General features: G+C 39.5%; 1 protein-coding gene across 1 annotated transcript in view; it reads right to left on the reverse strand.

The window, feature by feature from the left end:
* ROS1 (ROS proto-oncogene 1, receptor tyrosine kinase) overlaps window positions 1-21,151 on the reverse strand; it is a 113,819-nt gene that overhangs the window by 8,021 nt on the left and 84,647 nt on the right. The window contains exons 37-43 of the mRNA XM_089921958.1: window positions 20,197-20,359; window positions 18,097-18,161; window positions 17,033-17,162; window positions 10,857-10,954; window positions 10,440-10,643; window positions 9,267-9,401; window positions 946-1,109 (exon numbers count right to left, since the gene is read on the reverse strand). Of these exons, the coding sequence (XP_089778084.1) occupies window positions 946-1,109; window positions 9,267-9,401; window positions 10,440-10,643; window positions 10,857-10,954; window positions 17,033-17,162; window positions 18,097-18,161; window positions 20,197-20,359 (959 nt within the window). The remainder of the gene's footprint in view (window positions 1-945; window positions 1,110-9,266; window positions 9,402-10,439; window positions 10,644-10,856; window positions 10,955-17,032; window positions 17,163-18,096; window positions 18,162-20,196; window positions 20,360-21,151) is intronic.

Below are 21,151 nucleotides of genomic sequence, written 5' to 3' on the forward strand. Positions count from 1 at the left end.
AGTGCAGAGACGGAGAGTCTTAATTTCTGAGGGATTCTGAGTCATGGTCCATCTTGCCAGGTTTATTTCTAAGCAAGAATGTTTGCATTTGAAAAAAAACAAAGGGTCCTATGAACTTTTAATAATGGGATGAAGTTTAAGAGCAGCTGGAAAGGATCATTTTAAAATTTATTTTTCTGCAGCCAATTAGGCAAATGTATTGTAAATCTGATTTTGGAAATGAATTAAGTGACTACTGTGTTTTAATACCAAAATACTGTTGTGGAATCACAGTAGACCTTAGCAAGGTGTGACCCACTATAATAATCATAGCAAACTTAGTAGCAGTTAAAAGCACCAGATTAGACATATACATAGCAACATGGATGACTCTTAAAAACACAGTACTTAATGAAAAAGAAAGAAAAGAAGCATTACATAACACGACAGTATCCATGCATACAATATACAACAAATTAAAAGATACACATTAAAGACATTAGTATGGCTGCCTGGCAGGTGGAGGGAGGAAATAGAACAGGAGAGGAATATGGAGACAAAGGGACTAAACAAACAAATGAAAGAGAAGTCTTGCATAGACCAATGACGATAATGTACCATCAACTATAATTAACTCAGCTCTGCCACTGAGGTGCAAACTGGCATGAGGGGTGGAGGGCGGAGAGAACAGGCCTCATGAAAATATAGTCTAACATGTTAATTCTCATCCTTACTATCTGAAATTATAAATCCAGGGGCCATACCATTATTCTTTTTTTTTAATTTAATGAACAAATCAAAATTATTTTCAAAGAGGAGTACAATAAATACTTGATTATGAGGATGGTGCCAGTATATTATTCTTCTTACGCACTGTAAGATGTATTCCACCTACATCCCATTTTAACCTTATTCAGTTCACACTGTAGAGAAAACCCAAAAATTCTGAAGAAGAATCAAACTTACCTTCAAAGGCTTCATTTATGACTCCACTGGGGTTTGTTTCTCCTCTGCGTTGAGAAATACTATTTAAGGAAAAATTTCTGAATAACTGAAGCTGTTCTTGAATTTTATGGAAAGTAGGTCTTTGGTCAGGTTCTTGAGCCCAGCACTGGGTCATTAAATTCCACCTGGATATGTGGGTAAGGACACGAAGTAAATAGTGATTGGATATGACTAGGTAGCCATTACTGATAACCCAGGTAAGGTCATTTCAGAAGGAAAAGAATTTGAGGTATTGCCAGTTTTCCGTAATTAATATAACTGAACCAGAACAAAAGCTTTTGTTTCTTATATAATAGTGGCTGGCATCTTCCTTCTGAAAAGCTGACATTCAGCAGTTATTAATCTAAATAAATAGATAGTAAATAGATGGTTGGAAAATGTTTACTGAACCCATTAGGAAACTAACAGCTATAAAAATTACTGAAGAAGCTGAGATTAAATTTTACATTCATACACTGATATCTGAAACAAAATCTAAGATTTACTCCAAGCCACACAGATATTTAGTGGCAGAACCAGAGGTAGAAATCAGATCCAGTTCTAATGCTTTTACTCTTCATTACACTGCCAGGTTCATTAAGAGACTCAGTTCTCCTAGACATAGATAGCTGGTTGAATATTCTCTTTTCCTTAATGGTTGTCTAAGAAATGTCTGTGCAGAACTCTTGACTAATGTTCATTCATTCATTCAGCAAAGATTTTTGGACACTTACTATATATGAGCAGTATATCAAGAGCAAGAGATGTGGCAGTGTGACTCCTGTCCTCATACGATATATATAGCAAACGTAAGAGGGAGACAAAATTTATCCACTACAACTCATAGGAGCAGGGGGAAAATGTAGCTCTTTTATAGTTTTTATAGTTCTAATTCTCAAAACCCCACCTAGTAGAAGAAAATTAGTACAATGCCATTTATAACCTAGCCCATTCCAATATTTTAAACCACCCTTTTTAGGTAATCCTCAGTCTTTTATGGATAATAACTCAGTCTCTCTTATCTTTAGGCTATTCCTACTCCCTCTGTCTTCCTCTCCAAGGTGGTATCAGGATTTATGTTGGGTGAAAGTCTTTTGTGAGTTGTACTGGCACAGTGAAGGATCCTTTGGACCCCACTGTGCCCTCCTTCTCTAGTCTCAGAATGGAATGATGAGGAATTCCATAAGGAGTGACTGGTCTGGTCCATCCTGCAGGCATCAGCTGCTCTCTGCAGTCTATGATCCCTTTAACCTGTTCTTTTGGCCCTTCTCCCTGAACTGGTCCCCCCTTTTCTCTCTCTAGCTGCAGGCCTCTGAGACGGCATCATGTCCCATATCTGCCGACAAGGCCCAGGAAATCCCTTCCTGTTTCTGTTGCATGCCCGAAGATGCTCCTCGGCTGAATCTCCAGCCTTCAACAAAATGTTCACTCTACACAGGAAACAAAGGAGGCTTAGAAGGGCAAGCTACATGTTCCCTGTCTGGACATGCCATCCTACCCTGTTCATGATGCTGGGTGTCCATGTCAATGTGGGGGATCCCCTGCTCAGTGATCTCCTTGCCATCCTGCCAAACTGGGAGGAGTGGGCAGTTGCTCCCTGTGCTTGGTGTCACCCACACCTAATCTAACTGAGGCCTACAGAGGTTTCGAGACCGAAATATCCAACATCTTCATCCTTCTACCTCTGTCTGTTAAGGTCTCTTCTTCCTACACTTGCCTGGGGCTTAGAAGGAGTTGAGTTTCTCTTCAATTCCTCTTTTTTTATTAGACTATCCTTATATAGAATTATAGGTTTCGTTGCTCACACCTGGCATTTAGCAAGCTAACAAGGAGCTAAAGGAGTCTGTTGGGTGGGCTAAAAGGTTCGTTCGTTTTTCTCCGTAAGGTGGCTCTAGTAGCACTTAGTTGTCTTTAACTTCATTCAAAACAATTTTGTTAGATTGTATGTGACAGCTGTCACATCAGCGTGCATTATAAAAAAAACTTATCAAAATTGGTGTAGCCATTTCAATATTGAAGGTGGAAGGAAAAAAAGCAACATTTTCAGCATATTATGCTTTATTATTTCAAGAAAGGTAAAAATGCAACCGAAACGCAAAAAAAGATTTGCACAATGTATGAAGAAGGTGCTGTGACTGATCGAATGTGTCAAAAGTGGTTTGTGAAGTTTCGTGCTGGAGATTTCTCGCTGGAGGATGCTTCCAGGGTCGGGTAGACCAGTTGAAGTTGATAGTTATCGAATCGAGACATTAATTGAGAATAGTCGACGTTATACCACACGGGAGATAGCTGACATACTCAAAATGTCCAAATCAAGTGCTGAAAATCATTTGAAACAGCTTGGTTATGTTAATCGCTTTTATGTTTGGGTTCCACATAAGTTAAGCAAGAAAAACCTTCTTGACTGTGTTTCCTCATGCGATTCTCTCCTTAAACGTAACAAAAACATTCCGTTTTTAAAACAAACTGTGATGGGTGGTGAAAAGTGGATACTGTACAATAACGTGGAATGGAAGAGATTGTGGGGCAAGCGAAATAAACCACCACCAACCACACCAAAGGCCAGTCTTCAAAGAAGGTTATGCATATATGGTGGGATTGGAAGGGAATCCTGTATTAAGAACTACTTCCGGAAAACCAAACGATTAATTCCAACAAGTACTGCTACCAGTTAGACCAGCTGAAAGCAGCACTCGACGAAAAGCGTCCAGAATTAGTCAACAGAAAATGCATAATCTTCCATCAGGTTAACGAAAGAGCACATGTTTCTTTGATGACCAGGCAAAAACTGTTACAGCTTGGCTGGGAAGTTCTGATTCATCTGCTGTATTCACCAGACATTGTGCCTTCAGATTTCCATTTATTTTGGTCTTTACAAAATACTCTTAATGGAAAATATTTCAATTCCCTGGAAGACTGTAAAAGACACCTGGAACAGTTCTTTGCTCAAAAAGATAAGTTTTGGGAAGATGGAATTATTAAGTTGCCTGAAAAATGTCAGAAGGTAGTGGAATAAGAGGGTGAATACAGTGTTCAATAAAGTTCTTGGTGAAAATGAAAAATGTGTCTTTTATTTTTACTTAAAAATCAAAGACACTTTTTAGCCAGCCCAACAGATAACCCTCTCTCTCCTCCAAGCTTCATTTCCAAGTCTACTGACTCACTAAAAAGGTCAAGTACCTGTTCTCTTTTTTACTTTCTGGAACTAGAAGGCCAATTGGGGGCAGAGAGAGAAAGACTGCTAAAGAAACATAAACTGGGAAGTATTTAAAAATATTAGTACTACCATATCAACAGATAAATATACAATTACAAATTATAAGTTCTAAAAAAAAGTACTAAAGAAAACAGATGTGAGCTCTAATTAGAGATGGAACATTTTTGGCAAATTACTTATAGAAGGACCCTCTGCAGAGGCGATGTTTAAGCCAATGAACTCTGTAGGAAAATAAGATGCTAGTCATGGGGACTGGGTGGGGATGGAAGTCAGGGAACACACTAGAAGAGGCAAAAGCATGTGTAAATTCCTAAATTGGGAAAGAGCTTGGCACACTTTAGAATGTGAAGGAAAGCCAGTGTGGCTGTAGAGCAGTCATTGAGGGGGAGAGTATAAAAGATGAGGTCAGAGAGGTGAGGATCACACAGATCAAGGGCCAGGCTAGGTGCTGGATTTTATGGCACTGCAATGGAAGCTGTCCAAGGTTTTTAAGTGGGCATGACCTTTACATCTTTAAAGGATGACTCTAGTTGATATATGTGGAGAATTGATTGTAGAGGGGCAAGTTGGAAGCAAGGAAGTTGTGTTTTTTTTAACATCTTTATTGGGGTATAATTGCTTTACAATGGTGTGTTAGTTGCTACTGTATAACAAAGTGAATCAGCTATACAGATACACGTATCCCCACATCTCCTCCCTCTTGCGTCTCCCTTCCACCCTCCCTCTCCCACCCCTCTAGGTGGTCACAAAGCACTGAGCTGATCTCCGTGTGCTATATGGCTGCTTCCCACTAGCTATCTATTTCACATTTGGTAGTGAATATATGTCCAGTAAGCTGGGACGAAGCGAAGGAAGTTATTGAAGAAGACTAGGTGAGAGATAATGGTGTTAGACTAAGACAATAACAGTGGAGCGGGAGTAAGAAAATATTCAATTGCTAGGTGACAATGACGCGGAAATCATCATAGGCATTGTATTTAAAATAGCTGTATCTGTATATGGCATGCAGACTCCACTTCCATCTCTTTCATTCTTGCAAGCACCTCAGGTCAGAGTTAATACTCAATATCAGAGTATCATGGAGAAACCTAATATTGGTCTGTTTTTCAGTATTGATCTGATGACTTTTCATATATATTACAAGGAATTTACATTCTGGATATGGAGTGCCAAACTTGGCTTTATTTTTTAAAGATTAGAATCATCGCTAAGAACCTAATCTTTTACATATTTCTTTATAATCTGTGACATTTCGAAACAGGGATGACAGAGAAGTCAGTGAAAGACAATTCGACTCTGAAATAACATTGTGTAAATGATATTCGATCATGGAGTTTAAACCAGTAGTTAAAGTTGAATCTTGATGGGAATCTTAGGGTTGTCCTAAGAGGTGAGAGGAGAAAGTGAAGTGTAACTTGCCACAGGGAGCCTATCCCTTCTAAAAAGAAAGTTGCGATTCTGAGATACTGCCAGAGGATACATTGAATCTCTCAAGACTTGTCATATTTCAATTATGAAGTTTCTAATTTATTTATTTATATCCCACCTCATTCTACAAAGTATTCAAGACACTTAATGGAGATGATTTAGTGAGAAGGAAGGAGCGAGAGGAGGACGGAGGGAGAGGGGAGAGAAGCCATCCATACAGTCGCCCCTTTGCCGCTCTGTACTTCACCCACTCACACTCCCCTCCAAAAGTTTAATCTGTGCAAGTTATTTAAGCAGATATTCCTAATTTTCATCTATGGAGGCTTTAACTTACATTGAGTCCATCATTACTGTTAACTCTCTGATGGCAAAAACAATTGACCTGATGGTATTTAAAACCTTTCTCTCCCACTATCCAGGGCCAAATGAGCACTGGATTGCCCTAGATTAAGAAAAGAGGAGCTCTATAAAGCAGTAGTCATTTAAAAGTAAAGAGTAAAACTTGTGCTCTTAAACAGCATTAAGGTGACAATGGAATAAATGACTAGGCTTTTAAAATTTTATCAATCCTAAAAAATGCATTTCTTACATCTTTCAGGTAAATTACCAACAACTGTATCTTTGGCATAGGGGTCTTTCCTTACAAATACATACTTGTCACAATTCAGTATCATGCATTAAATACTTGTACCAAGTTATAGTTACAAATGTTCAAGCATATTAGTCTAAATAAACTGACAGCTCCTTCACTTTTATTAAAATTTACCTGGGCTGGTTGTTCTACCTCTAAACAGATACTCACACATTATACTTGAAATGTCTCATTTAGCTAAGTGTTCCGGTTCAAATTCTTCCATTCACTATGCCAACCCCTTTACTCCTCTTTGCTTCAGTTTTTTCCACAATAGCACAACCTCATTAACCATGTTCATTAATAGTCTCTATGAGTAAAATCCTTGGATTCGTAAGGCAATTGAAATTCAACAGTTGAAAACTCCATGGCATCTTTCAGTATTAAGGGGATGAGTTTCTATAAGTAATTTAAGCACAGCACATAAAATACAGATTTTAAAATACCCAATCCCGGAAAGACCCAGTTAGCATCAATTAGCGTCTAGGTATACATATTCTTAAGGGGTAAAAATAAGGTGGTGAGCCTCCATGTTATCCCATTGTCGCCTCCGTCATTTGAGAGACTCTCCAGTAATTTCAGTTGCCCCTGTGATACCTGTGAAAGAGCTCTCACTTGATGTAGATTGCCCTTTGATCCCGTTTATTCTTGAGAGTGCTATGGTTGTTGTGCAAACTAAAAGCTGAAGAGAATGCTGAGGGCTGGGCTTTGCACCGTACATCCCAGGCTATGGAAAGAAGGGCAGGAATGCTCTGAACTCTCACATTCCATTAATAGCTAGCCATCTATGGACTCACCTGACCCAGAGTGCATCCAGGTGCTGAGTATTTAAGCAGTGAATAGAAGGTGCAGCCTGGCTCAGCACAGACTTTCAACCCTCTAAGCTGGGCCTATGATCTCCGAGAACTGCTTCAAATAAAAATCAGTTCCCTCTGTACTCTAAGGAGAGTAGTTAATCTTTATCGTGACAACTTAAGGCCGTGGACAGATTGAATGGCATCGCTGAGAGCTCCATTTCCTTAGCACAGCTTGTCTTCCTGGTTGGCCATGGGTCGTTAACCCTTCCTAGGGATCTGGAGCATGCAGCCCTTAGAGGGCTTGGAGCATTGTTCACTTTTTAATTACTGATGTTCAAATGAACTTCAAAATCAGCAATGGAAATTTTAGCTTCAAGGAAACTATATTTTTATAAAATTAGAGCAATAATGTATCCAACTGAATAATTATTCAAGATAAAATTATATAGAATATTATCTTTTTCCACTTATAATCAGGAATATTTTTCTAGAACTTTTCTAGCACTCCTTCTTTCTCCTCCTTCTAATTGAATTTTTGGATACCTTTGGATAGAGCAAAGTTCAACATACCCGCATTTTTCTTCTCCACAATAGGGCAATTAATTATCCACCTCCCTCTTCCCCAAACAAAATAAATGAACACATAAGTCAAAACGTATAATTCAGTGACTGATTCCAAGAGTGCCTATCCAAAAAAAGAGCCTAATTATGATGAGGTGCATTACCCTCTAGAGGGGAAGATATGCCAAATAGAATTCTAACAGCACAAGGAAAATTTCGTGCAACTGAAATTTGGGAGAAATTTTCTGAGTGATCAATAGATGTGTAAGAGATGCAAAACAGTGATTAGTTTGCTAACTATTTAATTAAAATGTATTTTATACCTAGGTATGCTGGGTTTTTTTCCTCAAGCCCTAGACTAAAGTTTTTCAAATTTTGTGTAACTTTCTTAGTCCTAACTTCTATAAGTTTTTCCATCTGCCCCAAAAGGATCATGAGTCATACTTTTAGACACTGCCACCAAACTTGTTCAGGTATGTGTATAACTGATCCTTCTGTAAATATCCCAGAGGCTATAAGAGCTAAACAGAAACAGACAGTGATTCCAATCTTCTTCTAGCTGGAAGATTTAAATAATACAAAAACATTCACCCATAGAACATCCAGCCAAGGTGCCCAGATCTTAATCATCTTTGGCTCTAGTCTGAATAATCCTCTAAATAACACAGCATAGGCAAGGCAGTGCAATCATGGTGTGTATCCGCATACTGCTAATTCCTTTTGCACTTGTCTGTACCACGCAGTTTAGCACTTTATTACATGTTGGCTTGTTATCCAGCTGCTCCATGTGTGTGTCTTTTCTTTCAAAATACATTCAGAGATGCTGAAGAAGCGTGGCTCCGGTTTAAACACCTCTGTATTCCATACAGTCCTTAGCATGGTGTAGTGCACACAACAGAGGAGTTTATACTTTGATTATATGTTCTTTTAGAAATTTCTTGGGTAAAACACCTCTTAGAAAAAGTGTCAAGACTTGATATTTCTGCCAAGGTTGTTCACAAGAAGGTAGATTAGTACTCAGCAAAATTACTTGGCTTGTTTTTTGTTTATAATTAGATCAAAATCGCCTGCTGTTCCAAGGATCACAAGTCTATTAGAATTCAATAGTTGCCAGGATCAATTTGATAAAGTAACTAATACTTATGTAGCCACTTCTTGTGAAGTTCATAAATAGATAACAACCTATATAATTTTTAGCAGTACTATATCCCAATATCAGCTTTATCAACAAAAGCAATCCAACTTTTAAACAATATATTTCTAGTTAATAGAACCTTTTAATATGCAGGTTAAGATGTTAGTCAAATTAGATCTTCCAAAATGAAATGAGTATATATGTGAATACACACACACACACACACACACATGCACACACGCACACATATACACAAAGAGCTTTTATTTATTTATTAGAATTCTCTTAACCTAGAGTATAAACATATTCTGCTGTTCTAGATTTTGCTTCTGAAATGAAATATCATGTATATATATAAATAAAAAGAAACCATCATGTATTTAGTAAATTAAGTGCCACAATAATTTACATTTTACATAAGATATACAAATATATAGATTCAGTTTTTATTTAAAAATACCATACCAATGAGGCACGTGATTGCATGTGCACAATTTTTTGTTCTTGGGTACTTATGGAACATAATTAACTTACAGATCATCGGGACAATTTCTCGGTGGCTCCAGTCTCCCTCCTGTTTGCACATAGCTTAAAACATCAAGGTTAGAATGAGCTGGATAAGGCTGATGACCAAGAGTTAAAATTTCCCAAATCAAAATTCCAAAAGACCTAAAGATATTAAAGAGTTTGCTTTAATTATACATATTAGAAACATCATGTTTACAGTAGTTTTTCCAACATAATTATTCCTGGGGCTTTCAGAGTCTACTTTGTGATTGGCATTTTTGGCCCCATAAAAGGCAAATGGGAGACTTAAAAGCAAGTTGACCTCAAGAAAAAGAGAACAAGCAACTGCATACTAGCAACACTTCAAAGGTGATAGGAAGGCTTAGTGGGGGCACAAACACACACACACACACACACACACACACACACACACACACACACTGTGCTCCTCTTCCCTGGCTGAATCTGCACTGCGGACCTCCATTACCTATGGCTTTCATAGCTTCATTATGCAAACACACTAGGGGTGAGCAAGAAAGCATTTCACCTTTCTTCCTGAGTTTGAGTGCTAGTAAATGTGGAGAGGGAAGGCATGAATATAAACTGACAACACTGAAGACCGACTTTATTTCATCCCCAGTTTTGCGGAGGTCCAGTCCAGCTTAAAAGGTATTGGATGAATCTTTACATTTTGAGCAGCTCTAATCAAAAGTTTGGGGTCAACAAGCAAAAATGAGGGGTTCTATTCAAAGAATAAAGAGCTGTCCAAACCTCCCTCATGTCCTAATCGTTTTGAGATCCATGATTTAAATTCTGTGTATAAATTAATGACCAAACATCCCAAAATAGTAGGCATTTGGACACATACTTGGACATTAATTCACAGACACCAATTCCTATTAGTCATAGCCTCTGCACTTGTGGAGAGTAGTAAGCTATCTGAAATAAATGGCTCTATTCCACATACACCAGTAAGGTAACGGATCAAAACGAATTGGAGGGAGAGGTATAAACTGTTGAGACCCAGGAATAGCCCTTCCTTGCCCACCAGCTTTCACTTTAGCTTGAGGCAAATCACTTAACCTCTCTGGTCTTATGTTTTCTCACGTAAAAAACAAGACTAGATGACCTTTTAAGATCCCTTCTGGCTCGGGCATTGGATGGTTCTTCCCACGTTTCTCTGTGTCCTGTTAAGCTCACCATACATCAGACTGAGTAGTGAAGATTCCATCCATCAGACTTTCTGGAGCCATCCACCGAACAGGGAGCAGGCCTTCTCCTCTCTTTCTATAGTAATCATTTTTATAGATGTCCCTCGCGAGTCCAAAGTCCCCAATCTTCACTATCCGTGATGGGCTAGTATAGTCTTTTACAGAGACGAGGCAGTTCCGAGCTGCTAGATCCCTATGGCAGAAGCTATACTTTAATAATAATAATAATAATAAAGTTCCAGAGATCAGACAGGTAACACTAGGAGGTCTGTAGAGAAGAGAGATTTTAACAGAAACTATTGCTATTTTGAAGGAATGAAAATGTTATCTTGTATATTCTACCCAAACTATAGGTGATTCTTGTGCCAATCTTCATAAGAACCCTTTATCCAGAATGTCACTGTACCTGTGAATGAAGTGCATCTGCTCCAAGTAGACACAGCCTTTTGAAATATCTACACAAAGGTCTACAAGGTCAACCAAGGTGAGTAAAGGACCGTGAAACTGTAAGAAATAAAAGAAAAATTACAGGCACTTTTCCAGTTTGCACAAAATTTATATGTATATTTTTGGCCACATATATATGCATGTACACACACATATATATGACGTTTTAAAGGAATTTTTAGTTATGGTAAAAGAATTCCAACAAAGAGGAAAATAACTACATTTATATGCTTTCTACCAAAATATACATAAATAAGACTATCTTTAGTAAGCAGAAGCAATATAGAATCTTTATTGGAAAGATCTCAGGGTGTTAGATCAAACAGACTAGTTTAAAACCTAGTTCTGCTACCTACAAGCTGTGTGAACTTGCTCACATTGCTTAATTCACTAAGCAATTTTCTCATATGTAAAATGGGAACAATAATACTAACTGTGTCAGATTTGAGATAAGCTATGTAATCTAGCTGGGACATAACAGGCACTTAATAAACAGTAGCTATCCTCATTAGCAGTAATGATGATAGTTTAATCAATTTAATTATTGGCCCAATGTCACGCTGTAATGTCAGTCATGACAATGGGCTTGTTCTCCATATGGGCCCCATAGAAATTGTTAGCAATACTCTATTTCAAGGTCACAGATTACTCCTCTCATCTAAGAGAGCCAGCACAAATATACAGTTGAGCCTGTACTGGCTGCGATGATTTCTACATGAACAAAGCCAGTTGAAGTTTTTATTAGTACCATATGGAAAAAATTCAAAGTTCCTTCCTGGAGGCTATATTCATATACTGTCTGTCCCTTACCATTTCCCTGCAATTACCCTGTTTCAAGCCTTTATCATCCCTATCTGATGCTTCCCAAGCTTCCCATGTCTCCAGCCTCCTGTGCTTTAATTAGCTCACTTTTTTGTGACCCACTGCCTGTAGAGTCTAGAGTCTATTACAGATTCCTGAGCACAGCCTCCATGGCAGCCCCAGGCTGCACCAGCCTCTCTTTACATCCATTTATTTTCCATAGATTCTCCTCTCACAATCTGTGCTTTGGTCATACTGGGCCATTTGCAGTTCCTTATACCTGCTCTGCATTTCTCAACCTCTCTTCATTATTCCTTCTATCATTCCTGGAATGCCCTCCGTATTCTTGATTTCCATCCACATCCTTCAATGAGCATCTCAAAGGATTCACAACCTTGAAATCCCTTGATTCCTCATAGACGGGTGCTCTTAAATGCTGTTCCCTCTGACTCCCCTGACAAGCTCATGTCTTGTCCCAAAAAGTAGGAAGAATCCTGAATTCTGGGACTCAACATTGCCATGGTCCCACTCAACCACACCTATGTCTTAAAACTAAACTCAGTCTTACTCCCAAGAATCAATCCCTTGCAGCCCTGTTCAGGTCCACTAGACGCGCGTCTCACAGCCTTGTGTCTGAGTCCCTGCCTTGTGTCTCAGCTGGTTCATTGGTTCCTCTGTGAATGGAATCCTGCTTTGCCCTTGGCAAAACCTACTCTACTCTTGAAGACATTCTTCGCAGAGAATCCTACTCCTGCACTTCAGTCTGGTGGCTAGTGCCATGTTCCTTGCTGACAGATTTTCAAATGCTGCCTGACTGTTTGAATCTCTAATTGTAACTTGCTCCTAATAGCCCCTGTGACAACCTATTGGAACATTTCATTACCCCATGTCGGGCCTCCTTAACCCCAGATGCTGCCCTCCGCTACCACCTGTTTTCTCTTGCCAAACCCTCCAGACATATTGAACATCCATCTCTGTCCATCCCTAGTCAAAGCCTTTTATATAACTCATATCAGTGTAGTTTCAGAAACTGTTCTATCTCACACCTTGGTTGTGTCCCAAACAGAAGACCTCCTCCGTGAAGCCTTCTCACATCTCCCCAGTTGGAAATCATCTCTCTCTCCTCTGTGCTTCAGCAGTGTATTCTCTACTCCATTCTAATGGGCCTTCCCTCTTTCTACCTTAAATGATTCATTCATATGTGACTTACCCACCCTACCATGTGGCAGGGCCCTTGAAAGCAAGAGCCACATCCTCCACTGTCGTAAAATAAATACCCGGCAAAAATTTCATGAAGTGAATTGTGTCTGGCTATGTAGTTGTATTATTTTGATAGATAGGGTTTTTTGTTCACTTTTTCTATCTTACTACAATCTTAGAATATCAAAGCTAAAAGAAGCCGAAAAAGTTTTGGATTCAGTGTTCCATTTTACGATGCAGAAACTGAGTCCTAAAAATGAAAGACCAGACTAAGGTTCATAAACCCAGTTGCAGTCAATCCTTATGCATTCAACCCAACAAAACAGTCTCAGAGTGGGGATGGGGAGAAGGGTGCTTGTAGCACTCTCTGTGGAGAGGCGGCTGGCCCCATGTGAACTTAGACTGATGGGGGCGTAGAGCCCGTGGCCCTCCGCTGTGGACCCCGCACCTTGATTCTGGCACTCAGCACCTAAGGGCACCCTGTCCGATAAGGTCAGGGCAAAAGAGACAATCATGGACGCTGCCTTGGTAGCCAGCAGGAAAGGCAGTGGAAGAACTGAAGTGCACTTGAGAACCAGTCGTCAGAATCACTAGGACACTGGCTGAATAAGAGTAGTTTGGGAAAAGCAGCTCTGTGAGTTCTTTTAGTCCACCTTCATTGTCTCTTCTCTCCCCCACAAAAAACTAAAAAAAAAATCTACAGAGTCACTTTCTTGTTAAAGATGAGGAATTGAATTTATGCATTTTAGTTTTATTCTCTCCCCAAACCTTACTAAAATGACATTACAGAGGAAATGTTGTGATCTCAAGAGGATAAACAGATCAGGAGAATAGATAGAGCGCAAGGAAACATTTTTGGAGGAAGGAAAGCAGGTGGAGGTGTGGTCATTTAGCAGAGCCAAGAGAGATGAAAGCTGGCTGCCTGCAGAGGGAGAAGACAAGAATTAAGTGATGTTTTTCACTATAGAACCGCATGAACACTCTGGAATTCGAGGTAGCAAGTATCTCTGAATGCAGGGTTGAGGGGCAGGACTGAAAGCAAGGTGAATATTTAAAAGTTTGTTTTAAGAGCTAAGTAGACCCTAGATCCCCACCCCACAGCAGCAGGAGGCTTTCCTCTGCTAAACCACCCCCCCACACACACATACACACCCATACACACATACACACACACACATACACATACACACATACACACACACACACACACAGAACCAGAGCAACTCCAAGTTCAAAGATACCAGTCATACTAAGGTGCTGTGCTAAAAATGGAGAAGGGAATTAAATGAGCATCCTCATCCTGAGCCTTGAGACCTCCCGCCTTCTTCCCGGACTCGACTCCCTGACTGAGGCTCAGGCGTTTATTGCCCAGGCAGGAGACCAGCAGATTCCTCTCTGGGGAAACTGGCGTATGCCAGGGAAGACATCCAGGTGCTGTCATCAGGCGACCCCAGCGGAACATCAGGGTCCCCCCTGACAACCAAAAGGAAGCTGCCACAGACATAGGCTCCGATTCTTAGGTCTCACTATTAAATATGAAGACCAGCCCCAAATTACAAAACATTTGAGAAAAGCTTCTCATATTACAAACAGCTCCCAGAACAATGAGGCAAAAAGGAAGTCAAGACAATGCAGGAAGCAAATTAACACTTTAAAAAAACTATGATTAGTATCCTCGGAAAGATAAAAGAAGACTTTGCATGTACGGAAAAATCAGAATACTGTTTTAAGAGGCAGTCAAAATATAAGAAGGAGTCTGTGGAAAATTAAATTTTTAAATTCTATTAAAAAATTAAGGAAACATACCAGAATTGAGAGCAAAAATACAAAGAGTAGAAAATAGGAGAAAACAGCTAATAAAAGAAAAGGATACAACAAAGGTGACCATTATCCAACTACTAGGATTTCTAGAACAAGGAAATAAAGGGAACAAAGAGTTTTCTTTATTACCAAAGAAATAATATTAAAAAATCCCAGAAGTAAAAGGGATGATTTTCCAAGCTGAGTGTCCAGATGAGTAAAATGTACCACAGATAAGAAGCAGTTCCTGGGACTTCCCTGGTGGTGCAGTGGTTAAGAATCTGCCTGCCAATGCAGAGGACAGGGGTTTGAGCCCTGGTCCAGGAAGATCCCACATGCACAGAGCAACTAAGCCCGTGTGCCACAACTACTGAGCCTGCACTCTAGAGCCTGCAAACCACAATTACTGAGCCCACACGCCACAACTACTGAAGCCCGCGCGCCTAGAGCCTGTGCTCCGCAGCAAAGAGAAGCCACTGCAATGAGAAGCCTGCACACTGCAACGAAGAGTAGCCCCAGCTCGCAGCAACTAGAGAAAGCCTGCGCGCAGCAACGAAGACCCAACGCAGCTAAAACTAAATAAATAAATAAATTTATAAGGGAAAAAAAAAAGTTCCTAAAATTTTCCAAAGAGAGGACAAAAAGCAAGTCACTGATCATATGTCCAGGAATCAGAATGGCATAAAACATTTTAAAGGCAATTGTAGAAGCTAGAAAACAAAGATGCAGGGGTTTTATTTTTGAGGAAAAGGGATTTTCAACCTAGAATCCAGCCAAATTATTAATCAAGTGTGGGGCGGGAGGGAAGAACAGTTCCTCATAATGAAAAAAAAAAGATTTTTGCCTTGCATGCTTTCTCTTTTCTAAAACAGAACAAAGAAGCCGTGGAATTGAGGAAATAAAGGTCCAACATGGAAATTACCAAGGTACATGTGAAGGAAACCCCTAGGGTAACAGCTCTGTAGAGACCAGAGGACAAGCGCCTGTATCAACTCTAGGAGGGAAGTGTCCAGGAAAAATATAGTGAGGAGCTGGATTATCTCATATATATACCCATATTGTGAGAAGGGTTACAATTCTGTCAGAGAGTTTAGGAATATAGAAACCTAAGCAAATGGGGGGGGGGCATTTATTAAACTACTCAAGAGAAGAACCACAATCATAGTATTTGAGTAACTTAGCAAATAATAATTAAATAGACATAGTAACATAAACTTGCAATATTGATTCATCTGCAAATTGGGGTAACTGTCAGAGGATGGGGAAAGCAGAGTTTTTCTGTGTGTAGAGCTGGTGGGGTCAGGCTGGTACGTGACTAAGAGCTTAAATCCTTGCCTCTTGCAGTAGGCAGTCGATAGATCTCCCCCAAGGTTGAAAACTCACTTATACTGCAGCAGTATAAGCAGAGCGTTTAGGAAAGTGGAGGTAAACACCAGAAGGAATGTGCAGAGGCCTGGGATGTGGGGATGAGATAGAGCACAGGACTCCTGTTTTTCACCATAAACCTTGTCATACGTTTCAGTTTTTTAGCTATATAATGTATACTTCAATAGAAATACTAGAAATAGAAATAAATAGAAATAGAAATTTATTTCAATAGAAATAAAACCCGTAATTTTTAAAACTACACATTTAAATTTTAGTTACTTGTTTTGTCTCAGGTGTTTCTCACCTGAGACCTAAAAGCAGGTTCCCACAGGTGCTGAGACCCCCGGCCCTCATTCCCCACACGTGCCACAGTATTTACACCGTCCACTGTGCTGGATGCTGCTCTAGGCACTGCGGACATGGAGAGGATGGATCGGGGCTGCATTTTGTTAGCAGGACCCTAGAGTGGACGGGACCTATTAGCATGGTTGTAGGAAAAGAAAAGTAAGGAACCAGATGGATGGCACGAAGGAGGATGCATGAAATCAAGAGTTCTGTTTTGGCCAAAGTTTGAGACGCCTGTGAAAATCCACACAGAAAAGTCAGCTGGGAGAAATGTAAGACTAAGGGCTGGAAATTTCAATTTGGGACAGAAAGGCAGATAGATTAAGTACAGAGAAACTCTACACATTCTCTGTTCTTCAGAAACCATGATTCTGGCAGGGAGGGACCTATTTTTCCACTAGATACTAAGAGCAGGCTCAGATAGCCAGAAGATGCGAGACATTAGCCCAGGGTTCTAGTTTGACTCATCCAACATGAAGGAAATATAAGAATTTTTTTGACAGAAGTCTTCTAAGTTTCTACCATCAACCCAAACTGCAGCCTATTGAATTTAAAGGAAAGTAAGACGAACTTATAGGTTATCTGCATTACATAACCAATACTGTGGACCCCATTTCCTACCGATGTCATCCGGGCTTTACGCAAATAGGTAAGAAGGTCTCCTCCTTCCATCAGCTCCAGGATGATGTACTGGGGCTCATTCAGCAGACAAACCCCAAGCTGCTTCAGAATGTTGGGGTGATTAAACTTACTAAAAGGCGAAAAGAGACAGGCAGGATAACATGACAACGACAAAAATCTAGTGAGGATCTTTATGGAACAGAACAATTCTTTATTTCTGGTTCCCTTCAAAACCCTGATTTTTTTTTTCCTCTTAATAAATGAAAGCCTCCTTTTCCAAGAACCCAGCTGCATGCCTGCCTTACAGAGGTAATATTGCAACCCCTAGTGGCCAAGGCATGTGGATAGAACAGAGGGAGTTTTAGAAGAAGTTATATTTATATTAAGCATTTTATGTTCTGGAAAAGAAAGTAATTTTAACTAATGTCCTTCTTTGAAAAATATTTTAGAACATTATGTTTTTGGTCATGACAAGTATGAAATATTCTCTCCCTTTCAGAGAAACAATTCAGACACTCAGGTTTGGCTACAAATGTTTGCTCAAGAGGTCAAAGCAAGTAAGCCCCAATCTAACAATCAGAACCCACAACTTGGGACCCGATCAACCACTGCCTCAGGGTGTATTAAGATGTATTTGAGTAGTTTTCATGACCATCAACTAATTCTAACCTTGAAGACAAGTTTACCAAGACCAGGGATATTCTCATTGACATCACTGTACTTAAGAGAACTCTCCCTTACTTGGTCTACTTGACCCATTATCACACATTTAGGAGAACATAAGCATATTTAAAGCTGAACAGCTTCAGAAATCCCTTGCAAGACATGCTTCTTATTGAAGGTAAAAGAAAGGACTGCCTGAGGACTGCTTGTGACCAGGCTCAGAAGGCTGGATTCTATAGAATACTTGTCACTCCAGACATATTTTCTTTTAAACTTCAGCCATGTTTATTTTGGGCATGATCTGTTATGTCAGGTCATTTTGAATGTTAAAAATCCACCAATCAGATGTAAGAGCTTCCTACCCATACCAAGGGAAAATTATTTTAGAGCTGCCCCGATACCTCATCAGGTGTGCCTCCTTCAGGAATTCAATCTTCTCCTGGTCTGTGGAGCCCTTCTTCAAAGTCTGTGCAATGTAAAAACAAGCCAGGAATCAGTATAGCAGACATTTCCGTGAGCTCAGTGGGTTAATGGAGACAATCTTTGTTTTGTTTTGTAATATGCACCCTTGTCATAAAAAACTGTGTTCTCCAATTCTCCAGCCTCCCTTGCAAACAGGGCTGGTCATATGACTCAGTACTCATTAAAGAGATGTAAGGGGGAAACTGCTGAGGGGGAGAGAGGCTTGTGCAGAACTTTTACTTTCCTGAACATATACATCTAACACTATCCTTCCCCCTCTCCATGTCCTGAATGAAGATGTGATGCTTGATTCTTTGGCAACCATCTTGAGACCATGAGGCACCATACATGTACAAAGTTGAGAGAATTTCAGATATACTGGCTCTGGCCTGACACAGTACTACACCAAAGCCAGAAGTCAACTTGTTATCTAAGAAAAAGAAACACTTGTTTAAACCAGTTGAGGTTAGAAAGACTGTTAAATGCTATCAATTGGAAGTGGAGAAAATTTTGCCAACTTCTCTGGCTGTATAGCCCACTCTCAAAGCAATGAATTCCTAACAAGCAGTGATCAGGATATTACTCAATTACATAAAAGATTCATCATCCTTTGATCAAAAGAAAGTTTTATAAAAATATGAGAGTGTATCCAGGGCTTCCTTAAAACTACATCATCAAATACACCATGATGAATAATTGTGTAGTCCAGGGGTCAGCAAACTACAGCCTGTGGACCAACTCCAGTCTGTTACCTATTTTTGTACAGCTTATGATCTGAAAGTAGTTGTTACATTCTTATTAGTTGTTATTTTATTTTTTCCAGGTTTATTTTTTTAACATCTTTATTGGAGTATAATTGCTTTACAGTGGTGTTAGTTTCTGCTTTATAACAAAGTGAATCAGTTACACATATACATATATCCCCATATCTCTTCCCTCTTGAGTCTCCCTCCCTCCCACCCTCCCTATCCCACCCCTCTAGGTGGTCACAAACCACCTAGCTGATCTCCCTGTGCTATGCAGCTGCTTCCCACTAGCTATCAATTTTACGTTTGGTAGTATGTATATGTCCATGCCACTCTCTCACTTTGTCACAGCTTACCCGTCCCCCTCCCCATATCCTCAAGTCCATGCTCTAGCAGGTCTGTGTCTTTATTCCTGTCTTACCCCTAGGTTCTTCATGACATTTTTTTTCTTAGATTCCATATATATGTATTAGCATATGGTATTTGTTTTTCTCCTTCTGACTTACTTCACTCTGTATGACAGACTCTAGGTCTATCCACCTCACTACAAATAACTCAATTTCGTTTCTTTTTATGGCTGAGTAATATTCCATTGTATATATGTGCCACATCTTCTTTATCCATTCATCTGTTGACGGACACTTAGGTTGCTTCCATGTCCTGGCTATTATAAATAGAGCTGCAATGAACATTGTGGCACATGACTCTTTTTGAATTATGGTTTTCTCAGGGTATATGACCAGTAGTGGGATTGCTTTTTCCAGCTTTATTGAGGTGTAATTAACTTGTTACATTTTTAAATGGTTGAAAAAAGTTATAAAAAAGAAGAGTATTTCATAACACATGAAAATTATATAAAATTTAAATTTCCGTTTTCATAGATAACGTTTTACTGGAACACAACCACACCCATTCATTCACATATTGACTGTGGCTGATTTCACACTGCAATGGCAGAGTTGCGTAGTTGCAACTGACACCATCTAGCCAGCAAGCCTAAAATATTTACTATCTGCCCTAGCACCTAGCACCCCAGTTCTCTTATGGTACATTTGAAGGGAAAGACTGTCTGCCAGGTCTTAGCTAATTAGTAACCTCAGAGGTAACTGTTAATAACAGAATTTATGTAGGAAATGGGGGGGAAATGTGATTTCTGTAGCCATGGACAGGTTTCTACCTTCTCCCAGTTATCTTTTCCATCAAGAACACTCCTCTTTTATCATAGTTGTATCCATGTAAGTCCCTGTAAATATGTTGACATAACAAGTCAAGGAGTTAAAAGATCAGCATTACCTTCACTGCTACTTTGGTTTCTGCACTTCCAACTCCTAAGATGTCTACCGCTGTCCCTTCATACACTTCTCCAAAGGCCCCACTTCCCAACAAGAGACGCAGAGTCAGTTTTTCCCGAGGGAAGGCAGGAAGACTGTCAATCTCCTCTTGGGTTGGAAGCGTACTGGAAAATAACGATATTTTTGGTCTCCCAAAACGCATATGGTTTACGAGTGGGTGTTGGTGTTAGTGTTTGAGAGAGAAAAAGTATGAGAAAGAGGAAGAGAAATCTTATGGTTTTGCAACACTGCAGTGCATTCAACGTGACATAGTGATGTGTCTGTGTTCCTATTCCACCATCCAGAATATTCCTTCTCTCTTCAAAAACCCAGACAGAACATGTTACTTCACTTCTAGGCACCTTCATTTTGATAGCATGCCTGTGTGTGCACTGCCTCAAGGCTTTTACTGTAGTTTGTTTCGTTAAAGTTATCAGTTATTAATTTCTTCAGGTCACCAATTTGTGTAAAAAGCTATTGCAAATTAGTTATAAATACAGCTGGGCTTATGATCTCAAAAGCTTTTGCTTTACTTCATACACCTGATCTCTCATGTAAAACAAAATTTACTATGACCACAAAATTACTCCATGTCCATCAGGTTAACTTTTAGAAAGTCAAGCTTCTCACTTGGAATATCATGAGGGGAAGGAAATCCATCTGCATTAAAAATGCTTTGAGATTTTAAAAGAGAGTCTTGAATATCAGATATGCTGTGTATTTTCTCCAGGAAAAGTCACCTCTGAAAAGCTGATTTAGGTCACCTCTGTGTCTACTTTACATCCTGTGTTCTTATGTCTTTAAATACATTTCTAGAAGCAAGGCCAATGGCTATATAATCCTTTTTGCATGGAACATAACATAGTGTCTTGTACAATGAGACATTTAAATATTTTCTTTAATTATGACAATGGAAG

This window comes from Delphinapterus leucas, chromosome 12 (genome assembly GCF_059928025.1).
Source record: "Delphinapterus leucas isolate spDelLeu-1000000601 "Yukka" chromosome 12, BTC_Dleu_Yukka2, whole genome shotgun sequence".
Lineage (NCBI taxonomy): Eukaryota > Metazoa > Chordata > Mammalia > Artiodactyla > Monodontidae > Delphinapterus > Delphinapterus leucas.